This window comes from Elephas maximus, chromosome 25, assembly GCF_024166365.1.
Source record: "Elephas maximus indicus isolate mEleMax1 chromosome 25, mEleMax1 primary haplotype, whole genome shotgun sequence".
Classification (NCBI taxonomy): domain Eukaryota; kingdom Metazoa; phylum Chordata; class Mammalia; order Proboscidea; family Elephantidae; genus Elephas; species Elephas maximus.
The window spans coordinates 40,872,010-40,896,873 of NC_064843.1; the positions used below are offsets into that span (position 1 = coordinate 40,872,010).

Genomic DNA, 24,864 nt, shown 5'->3' on the forward strand with positions numbered 1-24,864 from the left:
TCCATTACATTAGAATGTTTGGAAGGTGATTGTATTACATGACATGACGTGTGAGGTAATTACATTAGATTACATCCATGGGTATAGGGGTTTTGAGTAGAGGACATAATTCAATCCGTAAGAATTACTCATTAGCTTTAGGAGGAGATTTAGTTCAGATAGCTTTTCTAACTTTACCAAGATTCCTCTTCTGTTTTTATATATTTATTCCCCTGACTGCCTCTGTACTGGATCATCTCTGTTAATTATGTACCTCTGCTGAAGGTCACACCTGTAATGCAACCTTCTCTACATAGGTCTGTCTCCTGATTCTACTAATTGCCCCACCACATTTAGACCTAGGGTAGGTGTCTTAGTTTTCTACTACTGCTGTAAGAAATACCACAGGCGATTGGCGTAAACAAACAGAAGTTTATTCTCTCACAGTCTAGGAGGCTAGAAGTCTGAATTCAGGGTGCTAGCTCCCGGAAAAGGCTTTCTGCTCTGTCGGTTCTGGGGGAAGTCCCTTGTCATCAATCTTCCTCCAGTCTAGGAGCTTCTCAGTGCAGGGACCCTAGGTCCAAAAGATGCTCTCTGCTCCTGGCGCCTCTTTCTTGGTGGTGTGAGGTCCCTCTCTCTCTGCTAGCTTCTGTCTCCTTTAATCTTTTGTAAGATAAAACGTCATGCAAGTCACATTCCAGGAGAACTCCCCTTACTCTGGTCTGTGACCTGAGTAACGGTGTTGCATCCCACCCTAATCATCTTTAACATAACCCAATCTTGTCTCATTAACTGCAGGCAGAGATCAGGATTTGCAGCAAGAAAATTATATCAGATCACAGAATGCAGGACAACCATACAATACTGTGAGTCATGGCCTAGCCAAGTTGACACATATTTTGGGGGGACGCAATTTAATCCAGGACAGTTGGTCAAGACTAAGCACCCAAAGTACGTCAGCATTCCTTCCTAGTTTCCCTAATCCTGCACACACCTTTGTAAGTAGTCCCTTTACTAAACTCTCGTTAATTACCCAGTGAGTTGCCATCTTTTACCTGACTGATTCAGGGACAACGTACTTCAAGACATCTATATTAATGATATTGGGACCAAATAAATGATCTAATAGCTGGAGACCTCTTGAGAAAAAAATGCTGACCATGAATTTGGAGAATGTCCCTGTGTTACAGGATAACTTTTCTGTAATTCCATAGCGGCTTACAGAAGATTGTGTACTGAAAATATTTGATTTTTATAAGGAAATAGATTTGTCACAATGGGTTTGGCAAATAAAGGGGAAAGTGAGATTTATCTAGATGTGCTATGTAAATTATATCATTTGCCCTCTTTGAGATTGTTATAATTAAATGGAATTAATAGAAGATCATGTCCATGGAATGTTGAGATATAGAATTTTATGACACAAAATGGTGTTTACAGTGTATTCTGCAGATTTCATATTATACTTTATAGCCACGGAGAGTGTTTCATCCCTTAAGCCTTTTATAATGTAGTAAGAGGTATATTTTTTTACATTTGAATGAAAATAAGACAGTTGGTTTATTTAGAAGTAGCAATAAACAGATAAAAGTTGGTCTTTTAGACATTTTATAAATAATTAAATCTCTTTGAATTCCATTTTCTTCCAACATTTTCTTATGGCACTCTTCAAGTGTGTAAGGGAACTTAAAATTGAGGTTCCTGGTAAAATCTAGTAGCTGGCTGGAGGTCTAGGATCTACTCTTTCTTGTTAGTTCTGCCCTTACCCTAGCAACAGCCGTCTTCTGTGCAGACTTAATCATGCAGCGAAGAAAATGTTTTTACTCTGTGATTAAGTTAAGAATATAAAAACAATGTCTGTGAGAGGAAACCTTGGTGCCTCCTCTTATCTAAATCTCCCACACAAATACTCACAGGAAAAGTTCTGCTCAAGCAGACTGTTTCTAAGGAAGACATGTCTGGTAATTATGACATAACTACCCGGTGACTCCCCTTGTCACATACCCTCCCAATTACCATACTGTAACCAATCTAAGAAAGACACATATGTACTTTAAAGAAGTCCCACCTTACGAGAACCTGTTTCAGGAAGTTCCACCTTATTAGCACCCGTTTCAGCAAGTCCTGCTTTTTGAGCCCCGCCTCAGAAAGTCCCACCTTTGCGATGATCTAAGTTTGGAATTACCAGCCAAGTAGTGTACTTCAAGTTCTTTTTACTCCCCCTCTAAGAAAAAAAAAAAATTTTTTTTTTTAAGAATATCCCCACAGCTTCGCCATTTTGAAGTCCTGGCTTTCACTCTGTGGAACTCAGTCTTTTCCCAGCTCAATCTGTCTCTTTCAATAAATCTCTTGATTTTATTTCAAACAGAGTACAGGTTGTTACTCTATAGCATATGCATACAGAAAATTGAAAGATAGTTATACTGAATGTCCATATACCCACCTCTATAAATAGATAGAAATGCAATGAAGCAAATAGGGTGAAATATTAATAATTGGATCATAGTTTAAGAAGGTTTTCTCAGATAAAAGTTTTCTAAAATATCAGTTTACTAGAAGAACAATGGAGCCCTGATGACGAAGTGGTTAAGCATTCAGCCGCTAACCAAAAGGTCAGCAGTTTGAATCCACCAGCCACTCCTTGGAAACCCTGTGGGGCAGTTCTTCTCTGTCCTGTAGGGTCGTTATGAGTCAGAGGTTCCTCCTCTCGTAGTAGATTTTCTGATGTTAAACTGTCCTGTCAGTTTTGGAATAAAATATACTTGGTCACGATGTATTGTTATGTTTAAGGTACAGCTGCGTTCACTTTGCTAGCATTTTATTTAGGACTTTTGCATCATGTTTATAAATGGCATTGACTTCTCATTTTCTATAATGCTATTTGTTTGCTTTTGGTGCCCTTGATGAGTTAGGAAGTTGTTTTTTTTATGCTTTGGCGCACTTAATATTTAATACAGGAATTACCTATTGCCAAAAATTTTGCTAAAAGTGGCCAATAAAATTGTCTGAAGCTGACGTCTTTTGGAAAGTGGATCTTTGACTGCCTTTTCATTTTCTTCTTCGGTTAATAATTTATTTTTTTCCTTTCCCTTTTATTGAGCCTATTTTAGAAAATTTGTATTCTTCTAGGAAATTACCCATTTCTTCCAGATATTTTAAATTCCTTTTTACAACGTTTAGCTCATACAATTTTAGAATTTTTATCTGTAGACATGTTACCTCTTTAGTCCTGAGACTTATTAATCTTTTCTCTCTCTGTGGCGAAATGAGTTCCTTTTTGTGGCTTTTTGACTTTGTTCTTTGGAAAAACAGCTTGGGAGATTTCCCCCTAATCCCTGAGGAGTTGTTATCCCTGCCTTACCTAGTTCTTTGGAGAAGCAACTTGGTGGAAATGGGCTCCTAGCTAATTTTCTACCCCATGGGGTTTGTTACTTTTGCCCAGGGTATTCTCCGTGTTGATTGACATTTCCTGGATAAGCTGTAAAAGCTTGTTGGTTTGATACTTTTGTCTGGCCTGGGCTGGTAATTAATAAGACCTGAGTTGACTGACATCTCATGGGTAATTTAGGATTGGTTGAACTCTGGTCTGGTGAGGGAGGTCCTGCCTTGTAACTAATGAGGGTTGGGATACATAAGTGCCTGAAAAGCGGAAGATTTTGAGGGCCCCTGGTAGAGAAAGATAGTTACTGGGTAAAAGCTAAGCTGGCTGTGAAGCAGAGTGACATGGAAGCTGCATGGTCCTGAAGGTGCTACACTGGCTATGAGCTGGGCCAGTTAGTGACAGAGAGCAGATAAGAGAGCTAAGCAAGCTGCTACACTGCTGTGAGGTGGGCCAGTTAGCAGCAGAGATGACCTGATGGCAGAGAGGCTCTGACAGCACAATTTTCTGAGATGCTAATGGAGAACTACAGCAGTAGGGGCCATTTTTGCTTTCAGAATTATCCTGCAGGAAAGCTGTCCTGCGTGGCCAACTGCATTCTGAGTTGTATCCTGTTAGTTTTAAGTTGCATGCTATTCTGAGTTGTATCCCAATAAACCACTTAACTATAAGTACAGTTTGTGTGTTCTGTGAGATGCCGCAGCTAATTACTGAACCTAATGGGGAAAAGAAGAGTGCTGAGGGGAGGGGGAGTGGCTGGTGTCAGAGATGATGGACTGGCACAGCAGCTTGGAGAATTTGGACATCTGGGATATATTTCACCTCAGCCTCATAGGAACCAGATTTGTGCTGATTTTTATTCATAAAATTACTCATTTATATTACTTGTTTACTGCGTATGGTTCTTTATTTTTCATTTCCTCCTTCTACTCCATTCCTCTGCCATTCCCACTGGCCATGTTCCAAGTAGAGGCTGCACTGTTGGCCTGAGCCCTGGAGTGAAGATGACATTGAGCACAATTACAGTTGACGCAGGATGGACGTGGATCCTGAGTGAGACACAAACCTTTATTACTTTAATACTTTAAGTCACTGAGGATTTGAGAGGTTGTTTCTTACTACAGAATAACACAGTCTATCCTAAACAATACAAACCTTTTCCTCCACTTCACTCTGAGGGCCTTGGCTTCTTCAGGGTGAGTTTTGATCTCCTATGGACATCTGGTAACTGTGCTTTTTCACGTAGTCATTTTTTCAGCGGACGTTACTTTAGGCATTGGTGAAGAAAAGGGGCTTTGGGATGAGATTCTTACATTCTAGTCTTGACACCAACACTTGATAGCTATAGGATCTTAGGGACAAATAAACCAACTTCTTAATGCCTCAGTTTTCTCTGTGAGATGGAAATAATAGCAGTGTCTACATCTTGGCTCTGTTGTGAAGATTAATGAACTGTTCAGTACAGTACCTGCTTTGTTAATGTTAGCTACTGATACTAGTACTGTTAGGAGGAGGTGAGCTGTGTTTATCCCCTTAGATTAAGTTGTGCTGCAGTAACACATGATCTCAAAAACTCACAGCCATCTAACCTTAAACCCAACCACATTCTTCATGCTTCATAGGTTGGTTTTGGTTCTACACCATGACTTACATCAGAACCAAGGCTGAAGGAGAACCCCATCTGTTTTGGGAACTTGTTGCTCTCCTGGCAGAGGAACAAGAGCAAGAGAGAGGGTGGAATCATGCAATGCTTAGAAATCACACTGTCACTTCCACTCACATGCATTGCTCAAGGCAAGTCACAGTCAAGCTTGATGTCAGGGGCAAGGAAATATAACTCATTGATTGAGAAACAGATAGTAGGGGAAAATGAAAAAATCTGCCACAAAGCCCTATTGTATCCTAATCACTAGGATTAGCAAAATGAGCAAGGTGCATTTCTTCTTGCAAGAAGCTCACATTTTAGTAAAAATCATCATTGAAGTAGAAAAATTGCAGTATAGTTTGATTAAGGTGACATACCTAGGTCGGATTGAAGAGGGAGTGAGCAGCTCTGCTTACAGTGTTGGGGGGATGAGTCAGGAATATGTCTTAGGGAACCCCAGCTAGCCTTAAAGGGGTACTAGGCAGCAGTAAGGCGTCCCTGGGTAGCGCATACGATTAAGATCTTGACCACTAGCTAAGAACTAGTACTGGAAGTTTGAATCCACCCAGAGGTGCCTTGGAAGATAGGCCTTGCAAACTTTCCAAAAGGTCACAGCCTTGAAAAATTTACAGAGCAGTGCTACTCTGCACACATGAGGTCACCATGAGTTGGAATTGACTCAGTGGCAGATAACAGGAACAAGTCAGCAGTAGGACTGTAGTCATGTGGTCTGAGATCCTGGCCAGGGTGTCAGAGGAGCTTCTAAAGGTGGCATTGTTCCTAACACTACCTCACTCGGCTGGATCACATGAGTAGAGGTCTTTGATAGGTTCATGTGGCATACACACACAGAAGTAGAAGGTGGGGTGTTACCTTAGCAGAAGTCATTGTGAGACCTGAAGGGACTTGGTTCAGACCCCAAACCTCTCCAGGTTACAGGTACATAGAGAATTAAACACAGCAGGAACCTCGGGCTGAGGGAGTCTGAAGCTGACTGCTGCATGCCCTGTTTGGTCTGGAGGGAGACATTGGAAGGTCTTTCTCCAAGAGTGTTAGGCTGTATTCTGTCTTCACTGACTCATGTAGCAGAAACCGAACTGGGGCATGAAGCTTGAATCTGAGATGTGGGGACAAGAAGGGTGCAGTAAATTTTGACAGGTAAGGGAGAGTGTCAGGGAACAGATTTGAGGGTTATAGGCCAGAAATGAATAAATGTAGAAAAATCCAGAGAACCTGAGAAGACTGAGACTCTGTGATGGTGAATGGGGAGGGTGTGAGAGGATAGGATACCTGCTGAAGAGGCATGGATTTAGAGCACACAGGAAAGGACCCAGCAGCATCAAGTAGCTTCTCCATTCCACAGGTCCTGGATCCATGGAGACAAGAGGGGCGTTTATAACTGAGGTTTGAAGAAGCCAGCCCAGGCAGCAGAAATCTACCTTGAGATGAAATAACTTCCAACTGGCCCTGTGGCAGAATTTCAAGCCAGTCACTGCACTGACTCTGGGGCCGTTACGTTGCTTGATCCTTCTGCCCGGGGAGAGCAGAACTGGGAGAAGATTTTGGCTTCAGAGAACAAGGGAGATATGGAGACCATGAAGAAATTGACTCAAGCACATAAGGCAAAAGGTGAGCATTGTTGAGGGTCTGGTGAAGAGGGGTACCAAGGCTCCAGGTGCAGGTGAGAATGCTTCAGTGGCCACAGCTGAGTAAAGTGGCTACTTCCTTCCATCCCGTGGCTCAGAAGAGCTACTCTGGGAGCATTATGAGAGATCCACTTTCTCACAGCTTTTCTGTCTTCCCTTAGGTTTGTCTTCTAAGGATATTGACTGGCCCCCAAAAAAGAAGAGGAAGCCCAAAATACTGGTGAGTTGGAATTACCTTGTTTTACTGAAACCTTGGCTTATTTCCCATAAACAAAACCCGTAGAACAGGCAAATATTCTGTCTTGAAGGGAGAAGGCAATCAACGTTTAGGCATTTATGCCTTCATGTCAGGTACCACGTTAGGTATATTAGAATGGTTTCTACATTTTTGCATTTTATTTTTCTTGTTGGAAAATATACCCAAGATTAATATTAAGAATCCAGGAAATTCTAAGACATAAGGAATATTTTTGAAAAACTGGCATTATTAAAATTTTCAAATGTACTATTAAATTTCACTACACATCCACGTAACATACTATCTAATGATACCTTGTACACTGGGCATCTTTTTCCTTTTTGTCATTGAACTTCTTAGACATAAAGAAATAGTGAGCATAGTAAAAATAGATTATCAGGTACCATCATGTAGCTTCAACAATCATATCTAATGCACACATGAGGTCACCACGAGTCGGAATTGACTCAGCGGCAGATAACAGTCTTATTTATAGAAATATGATATTGTGTTGGTAAATCTCAAATATAAAATATCAAAATACCCACTTTCCCTTCTCAGTTCTATCACCATCTGCCCACACAGCACTTCTTTCTCTGACCCTTAGTCACCAGGAGCTAGATCACATCTCACAAGTGAAAAGGACCCTGTTCTTCAGACTGCTGAATAGGCAGATTTTAGCCACAAGTTTGAGAGTCCACATGACAACCTCAGTGCTGAGCTGCTGGGTACAAATTTGGGGTTTCTCTTATCCCTTTGGGATGCCAGTCACAAGCTTGGGAGCCCCTGCCGTGATCCCTCATTTCTGACCTGCTATCTCCCACTACTCCTTTGGGTTTGATAATTTGCTAGAACAACTCACAGAACTTACAAAAAGTGCTATATTTATGATTAGAGCTTTATTATAACAAACAAACAAACAAAAAGGATGTAAATAAAGGGATGCATAGGGCAAGGTCTGGGAAGGTTCCCAGAGCAGAGCTTCCATGTCCCAAAAAGGGATGTGCCACCACCCCACGTGCATTGATGTCTTCCACCAGCCAGGAAGCTCATGGAGCTTGTGTGTCCAGAGCTTTTGTTGACTTCATTAGATGGTCAAATTGATTGGATCAGCTCTCCTCCCTCCCCTTAGGTCAGCTGAACTGAAAGAAGTCATGTGATTCATTACTGATCTTGGTGTGCATCTATATTTATGTAATGATCTGTGAACTGAAGAGCTAGCAGCAAAGTCTGTACTTTATGCAATTATTCACAGTTAATGTATCACATGGGAACTGAAGTTTGAACCCTTTTGTCGGGGGACTGGGGTTGTTTAACTAAACCGTGGTAACTGAAATTTGTGCATATTGGAACTGTACAAAGTGAGGAATTCCCGTAAAGTAGGTGAATTATAAAGCAAATGAATTTTAAATTGTACCTCAGTAAAGTGTAGGAGCCCTGGTGATGCGGTGATTAAGCACCTGGCTACTAAATGAAACGTCAGTGGTTCGAACCCTCAAGCCACTCAGTGAGAAGAAGGTACAGGAGTCTGCCTCTGTAAAGATTACAGCCTTGGAAACCCTATGGAGCAATTCTACTCCGTCCCATAGAGCTGCTATGAGTCGGAATTGTCTCAACAGCAGCAGGTTAAAGTGTCTTTTTGTTTTTAAAGATTAAGTTATCTGTAAATGATTTTTTTTCTGGAATATAATTGCCATTGTCTTGCCAACCGTTTTGAATAGATGAGGTGCCACTCTGCATGATGAGTAAAGTGTTAAGGACTTCATTAGAAAAGCTTATTAAAATGCGTAAGCAAAGATAGTGAATTTACAGATCCCATTTCGTGACCTGAACTCTTCAGAAATGCTCATTCCAGACCCCATGTTTTCCCTCCCACTTTTCTCTATGGTTGAAGTTTCCTTCCATCTTCTTTAAATCTTCACCATCCCTTAATGTCTACCACAAGCCTCACCTCCATGATGCCTTTTATTCTTTTCTAGCCCTCCTGTACTGTCCCGTCTTTGAATTATTTCATTGTAAATTCTCAAAGTCACCTTCTTAATAATACGTAATGTTTTCAAATTGATTCACGAATTGTTTCTTCGATGAAGTCGTAGGTGCGTGAGGGCCAGGATCTGCTTTATGCAGCACTCGCGCTCCCTACGGGTTTTATCACAAAGCCAGGTGTACAGTTGCTTCCAGAAGAACTTGATATGGAGGGCCGTGTTCTCTGAAAAGAATTAAGTGAACTTCAGATCCAGAGTATTTTAAGGCCAAACTGATGGTGATTTGCTGTGCCTTGATTTATTGCTTATTCTAGGAACCGGTTACATTTGAGGACGTCACCGTGGTCTTCACAGAGGCAGAATGGAAGGGACTGAGCTCTGAGCAGAAGAACCTGTACAAAGAGGTGATGGCGGAGATTTACAGGAATCTGCTCTCATTGGGTGAGGATGTGCTATATTCATTTCCTTCATTAATTCAGTAGATATATATTGGCCACCTACTATATACCAAAGCAGCCCTGGTGGCATAGTGGTTAAGCACTCAGCTACTAACTGAAAGATTGGCTGTTTGAACCCACCAGTCGCTCCACTGGAGAAAGATGCGGCAGTCTGCTTCTGTATAGATTTACAGCCTTGAAAACCCTATGGGGCGATTCTACTTGTCCTAGGAGGTTACTATGAGTTGGAATCGACTCGATGGCAACAAGTACTTTTTTGGTGTTCTATGTGCCAAAGGTTCTTGGGTGGCGCAAACAGTTTGTGCCCGACTATTAATCTGGAGGCTGGTTGTTCGAGCCCTTCCAACGGCACTGGAGAAGGAAGGCCTGATGATCTGCTTCCGTAAGGGTTACAGCCCAGAAGACCCTATAGACCAAATAAATAACAAAAACAAAAGGTAAGCCCCGTGGAACAACTCTCCTCTGTTACACATGGGATGGCCACAAATTGGAATCAACTTGACGGCAATAGGCTTCGTTTTTGTGTGTTTTCACTATGTGCCAGATAATGTCTAGATACTCAGAACACGTTAGTAAATGTAATAGTTAGAAATCACAGCCCTCACTGGGCTTACCTTTGAGTATAAGCAAACAGACAACAAACAGTGAACTTTATACACAGAGATATTAAAAATTGGGTGTTAAAAAGTGACTAGTGTTATAAAGTGAAAAAGTAGTAATAAAATAAAATGGGAGAAAGGGGTCTTGGGTGTGACAGGGTGGCTGGCCGAATTTTGAAATTGGGTATTTGAAATTAGCGAGGAGGTACTGTTTGACCAAAGACATAAAGGTGAGGGAGTTAGATCTCTAGGTACCCAGGATAAGAGCATTTCGCATGGAGAGAGTTGTCGTTGGTGCTAAGGCCTGAAGGAAGAGATGTGCCTGCCAAGTGTGAGGAACTGTAAGGAGGCCAGTGAAGTTGGGGCAGAGCTTGCCAAGGGGAGAGTCGTAAGAGATGTCTTCTATAACAGAAGTTAAAATTAAATGCCAGATTTTTTACGGCTTTTGGATTTCATAAACCACATTTTTTTCTTTCTACATTTATTAAAATATTTACAATGATTCTTAAATCTGGGTTGATAGATATTATCAATTGCAACATTATTCTAGATCGGGGTGGGCCACTTTTTTCTGTAAAGGGCCAGAGGGTAACTAGTGAGGTTTACAGCTCCATAGCTTCTGTCACAACTCTTAATTCTGCTGTTGTAGTGAAAAAGCAGTCATCACTCCCACCTACACAAGCGGGCGTGGCTGTGTCGCAGTCAAACTTTAGTTACGGACACTGAAATTTGAATTTTATATACTTTTCACATATTATGAAATATTCTTTTGACTTTTTTCCCTAAACATTTAAAAGTGTAAAAAATAGTCTTAGATTGCATACTGTGCAAAAATAAACAGAGGCCTGGATTTGACCTCTGGGCCTTTGTTTTTGCAAGTCTTGGTCTAGATTAGCACTGGCCACTGGAAATATAATGGGAGCCACGTAGGTAATTTAAAATTTCCTAGTAGCCACGTTAGAAAAGGAAAACTAAACCTGTAATTTGTTGATGTTATTATTCTTATGCCAACCTCCAAAGACAAAGGTCAGACTTAGATAGTGATCAAAGAACGAAATAATAATGAAAACTTTAAAAAAAGTGAGGTATTCAACTTTACATCAGAAACAACTTAAAACGAAGTCGTCAGAGCGGAACCCTGTCATAAGTCAGGGACTGCCTGTATAGGTTTCTTCATTTGAATCTAGTTTTATGTGTTTTGATTTGGCCAAATCCATTGCCCACAAGTTGATTCTGACTCATGGCAACCCTATAGGACAGAACAGAACAGCCCCAGAGGGTTTCCAAGGCTATAATCTTTACGGAAGCAGACTGCCACATTTTCCTGCCAAGGAGATGCTTCTGGGTTTGAACCACTGACCTTTTGGTTAGCAGCTGAGTGCTTAACCACTGCACCATCAGGGCTCTTTCTTGATTTGGCTATTGCTAGTCAATCTAGTTAGGTTTGGTTTTTATTTTTATTTTTTTCTGGTCATAGTATTCTTTTTCTATGTTAATACGTTTTACTGGTCCAGAAGAAAATACTAAAATTACCTGGTTCAAATTAATCTTGTTACTGAAAGCCTGGATCCCTGGATCCAGTTGCATTTCTTGAAATGTTTTCCTTTGTCTTGTTCAACACCACAGTATTCTGAGTTCTCTCATGTATTATGTCTCTCTTTTGGATTTTTCTCTTATTTCTTTTGCATTCCTTCAGACTATTGTGGCCCGTAGAACTTAGTGTCATATGTTCTTTCTCTGTGTCTATATTCACATCCTTAAACAACCTGTGATCTTTAATGATTTTGACCATTACGTATTATAATGAACCCATTTTCTCTCTGTCACTGTATCACCTGTATTTCTACTTGCCTACAAAACATCAAGTTTCTCAAACTTATCAGAATTTGAGATCATACTGCTGTTTTTCTTCCTAAACCAGTCTCTCTTTCTCTATTTCTCCAGATATTTATGTTATGATGTCTTTTTTTCAAGTGCTCTGTTAAAAATAATTAGGCTAATTCTCCCTGCAATAATCTTTAAAGACTTCATAGAAAAGATACTTAAGTCAATTTAGGCTTGGTAATTTGATAACACACAACCCCAATAATTTAATGGCTTATAACAGTGAATGATCATTGATCACTTACATTGCTTTGTGGCTACAGTTCAGGTTCGACTCAGCTTACTGGTTTTGGGATCCAGGCAAAAGGAGCAGCCTCTGTCTGGGTTATCGGAGTCTCAAGCAGAGGGTCAAAAAGAGCAATGATGGAAGCACACTGTGGCTGTTAAAGCTTGTTTGAAAGTGGAACTAAACCTCACTAACCTTCGTTAACCAAAGCTAATCACATAGCCATGTCGAAGGTCATTGTGAGGATGGCACAGGACCATGCGGTGTTTGGTTCTGTAGTACATAGGGTTGCTATGAGTCGGAACTGACTCAACGGCATCTAACAACAACAATGTCATTGTGGTGGGAAAGATAATTCATCTGCAGCGATGGGCTCAGTGGGAAGGGCCAGCAAATATTTTGACCGTAACACAGTTTACCACAAGAGGGGAAGCTTCATAAGGTTGGAGGTTTGAGTCCACCCAGAGGTGTGTCAGAAAAAAGGCCTGGCAAACTATTTCTGAAGAATAAGCCGTTAAAAACTACGGAGCACAGTTCTACTCTGACGCACTTGGTGTTGCCATGAGTCAGAATGAACTTGATGGCACCTGGTTGTTTTTTTGTTTTCATGGGAGTCAAGGTAGGCATAGGAGCCCTGGTGGCACAGTGTTTAAGCTCTCGGCTGATAACCAAAAGGTTGGCCTTTCAAACCCACCAGCCGTTCCATGGAAGAAAGATATATGTGGCAATCTGCTTGTGTAAAGATTTGCAGCCTTGGAAACTTTATGGGACTGTCCTTCTCTGTCCTATAGAGTCGCTATGTGAGTCGGAATCTACTCAACGGCAGTGGGTTTTAAGGTAGACTTAACAGTTATAGGAACCCTGGTGGCGCAGTGGTTAAAAGCTCAGTGGCTAACCAAAAGTGGCAGTTCACGTTTACCAGCTGCTCCTTGGAAACCCTTTAGGGCAGTTCTACTCTGTCCTATAGGGTCACTATGCTTCAGAATTGACTCAGCAGCAACAGGTTTGTTTTTTGGGGTTTAGCAGTTATAAGCATATTACCTACTTGATTCATCCTTCCTTTTTTTCTTTTCTACTGAATAATTTCAAAGCTAATCCCTACTATGTTGTTTTGACCCTAAACATATTATGTTTCTCTAAAAATTAAAGATGGATTCTCACATAACCACCATACCACTGTCACATCCAGTGAGATTAATGATGATAGCTTGGTAGCATCTGATACCAAATCTGTGTTAAAATTTAATTTTTCACAAAAAAATATTTTTATAAATTAGAATCAGGTTATCAGTTATCCCTGAGTCAATTTAGAAATTTAACACAATTCTAGTTTTAAAAACACAGGAACAAGCTCTTTTATAAAGTTCACATACCCAACCAACCCCAGTGCCGTAAAAGTTCACATAGAAAAGAATATCCACGAGAAAACTGGAAAGAAAAGGCTAAAACAGAGTACTAGCCTTAGCAGACATTAAAACATGCTATGAAACCTTTAAAATTAAAACAGTGTGGTACTGATGTGAATAGACAGATTAAAAAAAAAAAACCCAGTGCCGTCGAGTTGATTCCGACTCAACCTTTAAAATTAAAACAGTGTGGTACTGGTATGAATAGACAGATACACCAGTGAAATTGAAAAAGAAGTCAGGAAATCAACACAAGTACATATGTAGTTTTAATATATGGTAAAAGTGGACATTTTAATAAATAATGTTGGGCAACTAGATACCCATTTAGAAAAATAAAATACTGGACCATACCAATACGAAAGAAAATTTTCAAATGATCAGATATCTAAATGTAATAAATTAAACCACAGGCGTACTAGAATATACATAAATTCTTCTATAACCGGGGCATAGGAAAAGGCTTTCTAAATTTGGCTAAAAATCCAGATGCATAAAAAGAGATGGATAAATTTGACATTAAAAGCAAAGTCAAAAGACATACAACTTCAGGAATATTTGCCACATGTATCAGATAAGAAGAGTTATTTTTCCCTAATGTAGAAAGAAATTTAAACTCTGATGGAAAAAACAAGTGCTGAATAGAAAAAAAAAGGGGGCAAAATACATGAAAGCACAGTTCACAAAGGAAGATACAACATCGGCCCTTAAGTGTATGGGAAAATGTTTAACTTCACTTCTGCTAAGACAAATGCAAACTAAAATTACACTTAGATCTGTACCATTCTTACCTGTTACACTGGTAGCATTTCAAAAGATTGACAAAACACTGTTGGCAAGGTTGAGGGAAACAGGCACTGCAAAATGGTGCAACCGTTATGGAGGGAAGCTTGGTAATATCTAACAAAATGAAATTTACATATACTTGGACTCTACAATCCTACTACTTACAGGAATTTACCCTGAAGTTTCACCTTCATCAATATGAAAATACATTTATAAGAGATTATTTATTCCAGCATTATCTGTAGATAAAATTTTGAAAGTAACCTAATGTCCACATATAGTAAATTGGTTGTGGAAATTGTGGTACATCCTCACAATTAATTTCTACAAAACTATTAAATAAATAAATAAGGAAGATCCCTCTGAACTGATGCGGCATGAATTCCAGGATATATTATGAAACCAGCCAAGTGCAAAGAATGTTTTTTTAAAAATCAGAAATAAGAAAATTACACATCTAACTTCCAGAGCTAATAGAGGAATTTAATTAGCTGGGTTTCTGTACACCAGCAATGAGAAATTTGAAAGGGAAACAATTTGACTTACGATAGCATCTAAGAGAGTAAATAACTAGGAATAAATTTAACCGGGACGTGAAGGACTAATACAATAAAATTATAAAACACTGCTGAAAGAGATTTAAAAAGACTTAAATGGGAAGATGTTTATGTTCATGGATTGGAATATTAACAATATTAAGATTTAATGCTACCCAGAGCAATCTAAGGTCAACACAATCCCCATCAAAATTCTAACATTCCTCTTTACAGAAATAGAAAAAGCAATCCTCAACTTTATAGGGAATGGCAAGAGGCCCCAAATAGCTAAAGCAATGTTGAAAGAGAAGACAGTAAGAGGATTCAAATTTCCTGATGTTAAAACGTTGTAAACAGCTACAGTAGTCAAAACAGTCTGGTACTGGTATAACAGTAAACACATAGACCAATGGAATAGAATTGAGAGTCCAGAAATAAAGCTGTACATCTATGGTCAACTGATTTTTGAAAAGGGCGCTAAGTTCATTCAATGGGGAAAGAAAAGTCTCTCCAATAAATGGTGTTGAGGTGGAACCAAGAAGGTGGACTAGGCAGAGGCACTGTGTCATCTTGCTGTAAAAAAAGACCCGTAAAACAGATACAGACATCAACCCTGGAACCCTGAACCTCTATTGAAGGGACAAAGTATTAGATCAGAAGCCACTGAGAAGAAGGAACTGATAGAAAATGCTGAAGGAGTAGAGAGCCAAACGGCTGAGTCGTACATGGCCATCCTAGAATAACGCCAACAACCTTGCATGCAAAAAGGCAACTCCCCGGAATTCCCAACAGGAGATAGAGGCACGGAGCGGACACACTTAGGGCTAAGTGAGACCATGTTTGCTGCCTGCAACTCGAGGAGCCTAGATCCTCACCTGTTAACTACAGGAGCACGCTCCCACCACCCTCACGCCTCTGGTGAATATCGGCAAGAACCACCCAGTCCCAGCAGCCCCAGCTCTGTAACAACAGTACTAACCCACCCTGCTGCCCTCTTCCATCTAGCCCCCTCTGCCACTGCCTTCACCCACCTATCCCCCTCATCAACCCCACCCTTCTGCCTACCCCCTGTCAGCCCTACTGGCTGGACCCCCAGACCCCTCCCAGCCAGCTAGGCCCCTGTGTCACTGTGCTCCGAGGCCCCAAAGGGAACCTGCCAAAACCCCCACACTTCTCCCAGCCCGCTTAGCCCCATGTTGCAGTGCTCTGTGGCCTCAAGGGCAACCGGCCCAGATGCCTTGCTGCTGGCTCAAGCCCCACCTCACCATGCTCCATAGCCCCAAGGGCAACTGGCCTAGACCCCCCTGGCCCCTCCGTGCTGGCAGGATCTCTGCCTCACCATGCTGCACAGCCACCAGAGGAACCAGCCTGAATCCCTAAACCCCTCCCTGCTGGCTGGAGCCCCTCCTCACCATGCTCCGCAGCCCCAAGGGGAAGGAACTGGCCCACCTCACTGCGGGCCCCACTACAGCCTCAGGCCTCAGCCTGGTTCATGCTGCAAACAAATGACCCATGTCTACCTCTTCCCCGCTCCTGGGTAAAGACACCAGAAGAAAAGAAAATTACCAGTATCTCTCATGAATATAGATTAAAAATTCTCAACAAAATTCTAGCCAATGGAATGCAACATCGTATAAAAAAAGATACACCATGATCAAGTGGGATTTATACTAGGTATGCAAGGACAGTTCAACATTAGAAAATCAGTGTAATCCACCACATAAAGAATCGCATGATCATGTCAATCTGTGCAGAGAAGACGTTTGATGAAGTCCAACACCCATTCCTGATGAAAACTTCAATAAAGTAGGAATAGAAAAGAAATTCCTCAACATAATAAAGGCCAAACCAAAGCCAAACACACTGCTGTTGAGTCGGTTTTGACTCATAGCAACCCCATAGGGTTTCCAAGGCTGTAAATCTCTATGGAAGCAGACTGCCATGTCTTTCTCCAGCAGAGCCGCTGGTTTATAAATCACTGCACCACCAGAGCTCCTTATAATAAAGGACATCTGTGGAAAACCAACAGCCAACATCATTCTCAATGCAGAGAAGTTGAAAACATTCCCCTGAGAACGGGAGCAAGGTAAGGATGTCCTTTATCACTACTCTTATTTAACATTGTGCTAGAAGTTCTAGCTAGAGCAATAATAAGGCAAGAAAAAGAAATAAAGGGCACCCAAACTGAAAAAAAAAAAAATTTTTTTTTTTTAAACTGGTAAGGAAGAAGTAAAACTGTCATTCTCAGATGATACATAGAGAATCCTGAAGACTCCACAAGAAAACTACTGGAACTAATAGTTTCAGCAGAGTAGCAGGATATAAGAAAAACATACAAAAATCAGTTGAATTCCTATACACCAATAAAGAGAACTATGAAAAGGAAATCAGGAAAACAATACCATTTACAATAGTCCCTTAAAAAAGTAAAATACTTAGGAATAAATGTAACCAGGGATGTAAGAGACCTATACAAAGAAAACTACTAAACAGTACTGGAAGAGACCTACCTAGATTGAAAAACATACCGTGCTCATGGATAGGTAGACTTAACATTGTGAAAATGTCGATTCTACCCAAAGCAATCTACAGATACAATGCAATCCCAATCCAAATACCAACAGCATTCTTTAACAAGATGGAAAAACTAATCATTAACTTTATATGGAAAGGAAAGAGGCTCCAGATAAATAAAGCATTATTGAAGAACAAAGTAGAAGGCCTTACACTACCTGACCATAGAGTCTACTATCAACTACAGTAGTCAAAACAGCCTGGTACTGGTACAACAGACACATTGACCCATGGAACAGAATTGAGAACCCACGTGTAAATCCATATACCCACAGTCACCTGATTTTTGACAAAGGCTGAAAGTTCATGAAATGGGGAAAAGCCAGTCTTTTTAACAAATAATACTAACAAAACTGGATGTGCATTTGTTTAAAAAAAAAAAAAAAGCAGTACCTTTACCTCACACCATACACAAAAACTAATTCATGATGGATCAAAGACCTAAATATAAAACCAAAAGCTATAAAAATCATGGAAGAAAAAATAGGGTCAATGCTAGGGCCCTAATATACGACATAAATAGCATACATACGATAACTAATAATATACAAACACCGGAAGATAAGCTGGATAACTGGAATCTTCTAAAGATTAAACATTTACACTTATCAAAAGACATCACCAAAAGAATAAAAAGAGAACGTACAGACTGGGAAAATTTTTTGGCTATGACATATCTGACAAAGATCTAATCTCTAAAATCTATAGGAAAATCCACCACCTGTACAACAAAAAGACAAGCCAATTTAAAAAATGGGCAAAGGATATGAACAGACACTTCACCAAAGAAGATATTCAGGCGGCTAACAGACACATGAGGAAATGCTCAGGATCACTAGCCATTAGAGAAATGCAAATCAAAACCACAATGAGATACCACCTCACCCTGACATTACTGTCACTAATGAAAAAAACAGAAAATAACAAATGTTGGAGAAGTTATGGGGAGATTGGAACTCCTATGCACTGCTGGTGGGAATGTAAAATGGAACAACCATTTTGGAAAATGATATTGTGCTTCCTTAAAAAGCTAGAAATAGAAATACCATGCAATCCAGCATTCCCACTCTTAAGAATATATCCTAGAGAAGAGCCATCATACAAATAGACATAAGCACACCCGTATTCATCGCAGTATTATTCACAATAGCAAAACTCTGAGAACAACCTAAGTGCCCATCAACAGATGAGCGGATAAACTGGTACATAAACACAATGAAATACTATGCAACGATAAAGAGCGATGATTCTGTAAAACATCTCATAACATGGATGAATCTGGAGGACGTTATGCTGAGCTAAATAAGTCAATCACAAAAGGTCAAAAACTGAATGAGACCACTATTTTAAAAACTCAAAAGTTTACACACAGAAAGAAACAATGTTTGATGGTTACAAGGGGGGAAAGGGATGGGGAGGGAAAAACACTAAATAGACAGTAGATAAGTGGTAACTTTGGCGAAGGGTAAGACAGTACACAAAACTGGGGAAGTCAGCGCAACTTGACCAAGGCAAGGTTATAGAAGCTTCACAGATTTATCCAAACTCCCTGAGGGATGGAGTTACTGTGCTGAGAGCTGGGGGCCATGGTTTTGGGGAACACCTAGCTCAATTGGCATAACAGTTATGAAGAAAATGTTCTACATCTGACTATGGCAACTAGCGACCGGGGTCTTAAAAGCCGGTGAGCAGCCGTCTAAAGTACATCTACTGGTCCCATATAGGCTGGAGCGAAGGAGAATGAAGAAAACCAAAGAAACAAGGGAAAGATTAGTCCAAAGGACTAATGGACCACAACTATCACAATCTCTGCCAGACAGCCCAGAATAAACTAGATGGTGCCCAGCTACCACCACCAACTGCTCTGAGAGGGATCACAATAGAGGGTCCCAGACAGAGCGGGGGAAAAATATAGAACAAAATTTAAATTCACCAAAAAAAGACCAGACTTGCTGGTCTGACAGAGACTGGAGAAACTCCAAGAGTATGGCCCCCATACATGCTTTCAATTCAGTACTAAAGTCACTCCTGAGGTTCACCCCTCAGCCAAAGATTAGATAGGTCTATCAGGCAAGCAGTAACACACATGAGGAACATGCTTCGTAGTTCAATCCTGTGAGACTAAATGGGCACACCAGCCCAAAAGCAAAGACAAGAAGGCAGGAAGGGACAGGAAAACTGGACAAATGGAAACAGGGAACCTGGGGTGGAGAAGGGAAGAGCGTTGGTTGCAAGGTTGGCAACCAAAGTGAGAAAACAATTTGTATATTAACTATTTCATGAAAACTAATTTGCTGTGTAAAGTTGCCCCTAAAGCATAATTAAAAAAAAAAAAATGCATTGGGAGAATTGGATTTCTACATACAGGAAAATGAAACAGGATCCATGCCTCACCCATATACAAAAACGAATTCAAAATCTTGTTCTCAACCTGACCTGTGTTAAGAAAAATCCTGTATGAAAAAGTCGATCATTAAGTTGAGTGTGGTTTGATGGAGTCAGATGTCCTCTCTGTGTTTGTAACTAAGGAAACATTTCTCGTGGTGGGTTGGACAGTAATCAAATGTTAGAGCCTCAGAAGCTGCTGGTTTCCTTTTTTTTTTTTTGTAAATACTAAGATGACATCCACTTTGTAAAGTGTGTGGCTTGTGGGATTGTGGGAACCTTAGGGAGCTGTGAGTGTGTTAGTGAAGGAGGAACAACTCAGAAAAGGAGGATGAGAATGGTTGCATGACTCAAAGAGTTAATGTCACTGGATTGTACAGGTAGAAACTGTTGAATTGGTGTATATTCTGCTGTGTACATTCTCAACAACAACAAAATAAATAAAAGTTAATAAAAAAAAAATTACACATCCTTTTCTTTTTTGCAGGAAGTAACACAGATGCATAAGCCGGAAAGCAGTGAGATTGGTTACCTATAGGCTTATATGTGGGATTTTGTTGAGAGGATATGGGAAGGAAAGCCATTTCTCTGAGGTTACCTTTTTGAATAGTTTTTCTCTTTGACATACTCAAAGAAATAAAATTAAAGCAAAAAAGATACGGGCAAAACTCTAAAATTGACTACAGAAAGAAACAAGTCTAACTGTATTTGACATGAATAACATGGCCACAGTGAACATGGGGGAAACAAACCAATTAACCTTTGAACAGAGAACTTTGACCATATACTCAGCCTAAAGCAGGGGTTAGCAAACTACAGCCCAAAGTCCAAATCTGGCCTGCCACGTATTTTTATAAATAAAGTATTCTAGAACACAGCTATTTATGGTTACTTTCATTCTGTTATGGCAGAGTTGAGTAGTTGGAATAGACCATGTAGTCTGCAAAGCTTAAAATATTTACTGTTTGATCCTTTACAGAAAAAGTTGACCAACTCTGTGTCTATTGATGGAAGAAAAAAAAAAAGGACATCAATCTTGAACTATCTTTTGTATATTTCTTTTTTATAGAAATATGGGTCAACAATTCTGAAACCACTATCTTTGAATTTGAAGATTGTGTAAATGAATAAACATTCATGTTGGGAACATATTGATGATGGTTTCTCACCGTGGGAGTCGGGAGATTCTGATATGGAATGGGGAAGGCTAGAAAGAACCTGGATTTGGACTGTAATTGAAAGTGTCAGAGTACACTCAGGTGTTTTAAATTGTTTGGAGATTACATGAACACACAGACACATACATACACACATATACCAGGTGAAATTTGAATAAGTTATGTATAAATATAACAGTGTTGTGCCATTAAGGAGCCCTGATGGTGCAATGGTTAAGTCCTCAGCTGCTAACCAAAGGGTAGGCAGTTCAAACCTACCCAGCGGCTCTGCAGGAGAAAAGACTTGGTGATCTGCTCCCATAAGGATTACAGCCTAGGAAATCTATAGGGCAGTTTTACTCTGTCACATGGGGTCACTATGAGTTGAAATCGACTTGACGGCACTTAACAACAACATTGTGCCATTAAGTGTTCTGATTCTGATGATTGTACTGTGGTTAATTTAAATGAATACAGTTGTGCTTTAGAAATATAGTTGTTTAGAAATATGAAGGGGTAAAAGGTCATGATGTAAAGCAAAGTTCCCCATAGTGGCATCTGTAAGTCTAATGATCTTTAGTGAAATGACATATTTATTTACATGTAAGGGTTTAGAATTATAGTGAGTTTATGTGAATGCCTTTAACAGGGGTATTAACTGTAAAAAGTTTGCAGTTCTCATGTTTAACACAGAATAGATACAAAAGAGGTTCCTTCTCCTACTGAAATATTTCTCAAGAGCCTAGAGTGTAACAGATTGTAGTCTATATTACTTGGTGGGCTTACAGGTAAGCCAAAGAGAGGGCAGCAACAAATCACAGACAGTCAAAAGATCAAGACTAAAATTTTAGGTCACAAAACTGCAGTTACCACTTCGTCTCACAGGAGATGACTGGCCAGAAATAGAAACGAACCATCCTTCAGTTACTCAGAGATCCTAAGTAAATAAAGTAAACTTGGGGAGCACTCTGTGAGAGCAATTGGAGCTTGCATGCTGCTGAGAGACTCACGCGGCAAGGTTACCAAACTCCCAGGTTTGAGTGTGTTTGAGTGGCTCAGTGCAAGTACAGTGTTACTCATTTGGCAGTGCAGCAGTCCCAGTACAAGCCACTAAAGCACAAACAGATTGTCAAAAACTACAACAAAGATCACAAAGGGCTAATAAAAAAGCTGAATAAGCATTTGTTAATGAGTTAACAACCTGTAATTTAGATTTTCTCATATATTATAAACCCTATTGCGTATTGTGAAATGAGTTCCTTTATGTGGCCTTTGGCCTTGGTTCTTTGGAAATACAGCTTGAAAGATGTTCTGCCTAAGCCCAGAGAAGTTACTTTTGCCCAGAGGGTTTGTTGCATTTCCTGGGTAAGCTGTAAGCAACTTGGTTTTTTTTTATTTTTTTTATTTTTTTTTTATTTTTAAATAATTTTTATTGTGCTTTAAATGAAAGTTTACAAATCAAGTCAGTCTCTCACACAAAAACCCATATACACCTTGCTACCCACTCCCAATTACTCTCCCCCTAATGAGACAGCCTGTTCTCTCCCTCCACTCTCCCTTTTCGTGTCCATTTCGCCAGCTTCTAACCCCCTCCACCCTCTCATCTCCCCTCCAGGCAGGAGACACCAACATAGTCTCAAGTGTCCACCTGATCCAAGAAGCTCACTCCTCACCAGCATCCCTCTCCAACCCATTGTCCAGTCCAATCCATGTCTGAAGAGTTGGCTTCAGGAATAGTTCCTGTCCTGGGCCAACAGAATGTCTGGGGACCACGATCACGGGGGTCCTTCCAGTCTCAGTCAGACCATTAAGTCTGGTCTTTTTATGACAATTTGGAGTCTGCATCCCACTGCTCTTCTGCTCCCTCAGGGGTTCTCTGTTGTGTTCCCTGTCAGGGCAGTCATCGGTTATAGCTGGGCACCATCTAGCTCTTCTGGTCTCGGGATGATGTAGTCGCTGGTTCATGTGGCCCTTTCTGTCCCTTGGGCTCGTAATTGCCTTGTGTCCTTGGTGTTCTTCATTCTCCTTTGATCCAGGTGGGTTGAGACCAATTGATGCCTCTTAGATGGCTGCTTGCTAGCGTTTAAGACCCCAGACGCCACTCTTCAAAGTGGGATGCAGAATGTATTCTTTTTTTTTTTTTAATAACTTTTATTAAACTTCAAGTGAACGTTTACAAATCCAATCAGTCTGTCACATATAAGTTTACATACATCTCACTCCCTACTCCCACTTGCTCTCCCCCTCTCGAGTCAGCCCTTTCAGTCTCTCCTTTCTTGACAATTTTGCCGGCTTCCCTCTCTCTCTATCCTCCCATCCCCCCTCCAGACAAGAGTTGCCAACACAATCTCAAGTGTCCACCTGATATAATTAGCTCACTCTTCATCAGCGTCTCTCTCACACCCGCTGACCAGTCCCTTTCATTTCTGATGAGTTGTCTTCGGGGATGGTTCCTGTCCTGTGTCAACTGAAGGTCTGGGGAGCATGGCCGCCGGGATTCCTCCAGTCTCAGTCAGACCATTAAGTTTGGTCTTTTTATGAGAATTTGGGGTCTGTATCCCACTGATCTCCTGCTCCCTCAGGGGTCCTCTGCTGTGCTCCCTGTCAGGGCAGTCATCGATTGTGGCCGGGCACCAACTAGTTCTTCTGGTCTCAGGATGATGTAGGTCTCTGGTTCATGTGGCCCTTTCTGTCTCTTGGGCTCTTAGTTGTCATGTGGCCTTGGTGTTCTTCATTTTCCTTTGCTCCAGGTGGGTTGAGACCAATTGATGCATCTTAGATGGCCGCTTGTTAACATTTAAGACCCCAGACGCCACATTTCAAAGTGGGATGCAGAATGATTTCATAATAGAATTATTTTGCCAGTTGACTTAGAAGTCCCCGCAAACCATGTTCCCCAGACCCCCGCGCTTGCTCCGCTGACCTTTGAAGCATTCATTTTATCCCGGAAACTTCTTTGCTTTTGGTCCAGTCCAATTGAGCTGACCTTCCATGTATTGAGTGTTGTCTTTCCCTTCACCTAAAGCAGTTCTTATCTACTGATTAATCAATAAAAAACCCTCTCCCACCCTCCCTCCCTCCCCTCCTCGTAACCACAAAAGTATGTGTTCTTCTCAGGTTTACTATTTCTCAAGATCTTATAATAGTGGTCTTATACAATATTTGTCCTTTTGCCTCTAGCAACTTGGTTTTGATAATTTTTGTTTGGTCATGGGCTACAGCCTGCCCTGTGATTGCTGTGCACCTTACAGGGATTGGTCAATAAACTCTACAAATGAAAGTGTCTGTGGCTTACCGTGAGGGGATTGGTCAGTTCGTGGCCCTTGTGGGAGGGCCATGCCTTGAAATTCATGAGTAGTTTATGTATATAAGCAGCCAACCCCACAAAGATTTTTCCAGACAAAAAGAAGCAGAAGGAAAAAAGAGAGAAGAAGCAGAGAGGGAGAGGAGACAAGGAACCCTAAAACAGCTATAACGCTGGTCAAGGGTTGTAACGCTGAAGACAGTGAAAGGCCCAGAAGGGGCTCAGTGGCAGAGCCAGTGGTGACGGACAGCAGGGCCAAGGGGAGCCATTCCTGAAGGAACCGAGAGGCTTGTCCTGAGGGGTGAGAGGAGGCCTGCATGGTTGAGTGGAACTGAGAGGGCTACCCTGCACTGAAGAAGGGAGGCTTTGTCTGCATGCTTCCTGATCCTATGCTGATCCCAAGTTGTAGCCTGTTCCTTAATAAAACCACTTAAGTATGGCTTGTGAGTTCTCTGCAGCCATTGCAAAGGTTGATTGAACCCTGAAGAGAAGCAGAGAGTGCCGTGGGGAAGACAGCTGGTGTCAGAGTTGGTAAACAGGTTGGGGGAGTGGAGGTATGTCTGACGTCCACCTCAAGGGAATCAGCTTTGGGCTGATCCTAGCCATTATCCCCCCGAAGTTGGGCAGGTTCAGACGCTACTCCTGCGCCATTTTCACACATATACTGTCTCCTACAC

At 40.9% G+C, this 24,864-nt stretch overlaps 1 protein-coding gene across 6 annotated transcripts in view; it reads left to right on the forward strand.

Moving 5' to 3' along the window:
• The window catches only part of TGM6 (transglutaminase 6), a 138,967-nt gene that overhangs the window by 16,676 nt on the left and 97,427 nt on the right, over positions 1-24,864 (forward strand). For all 6 annotated transcript variants that reach the window (XM_049869299.1, XM_049869300.1, XM_049869295.1 and 3 more), the window contains exons 2-4: positions 6,367-6,632; positions 6,811-6,869; positions 9,187-9,313. In XM_049869299.1, the coding sequence (XP_049725256.1) occupies positions 6,590-6,632; positions 6,811-6,869; positions 9,187-9,313 (229 nt within the window). In that variant the 5' untranslated portion in view covers positions 6,367-6,589. The remainder of the gene's footprint in view (positions 1-6,366; positions 6,633-6,810; positions 6,870-9,186; positions 9,314-24,864) is intronic.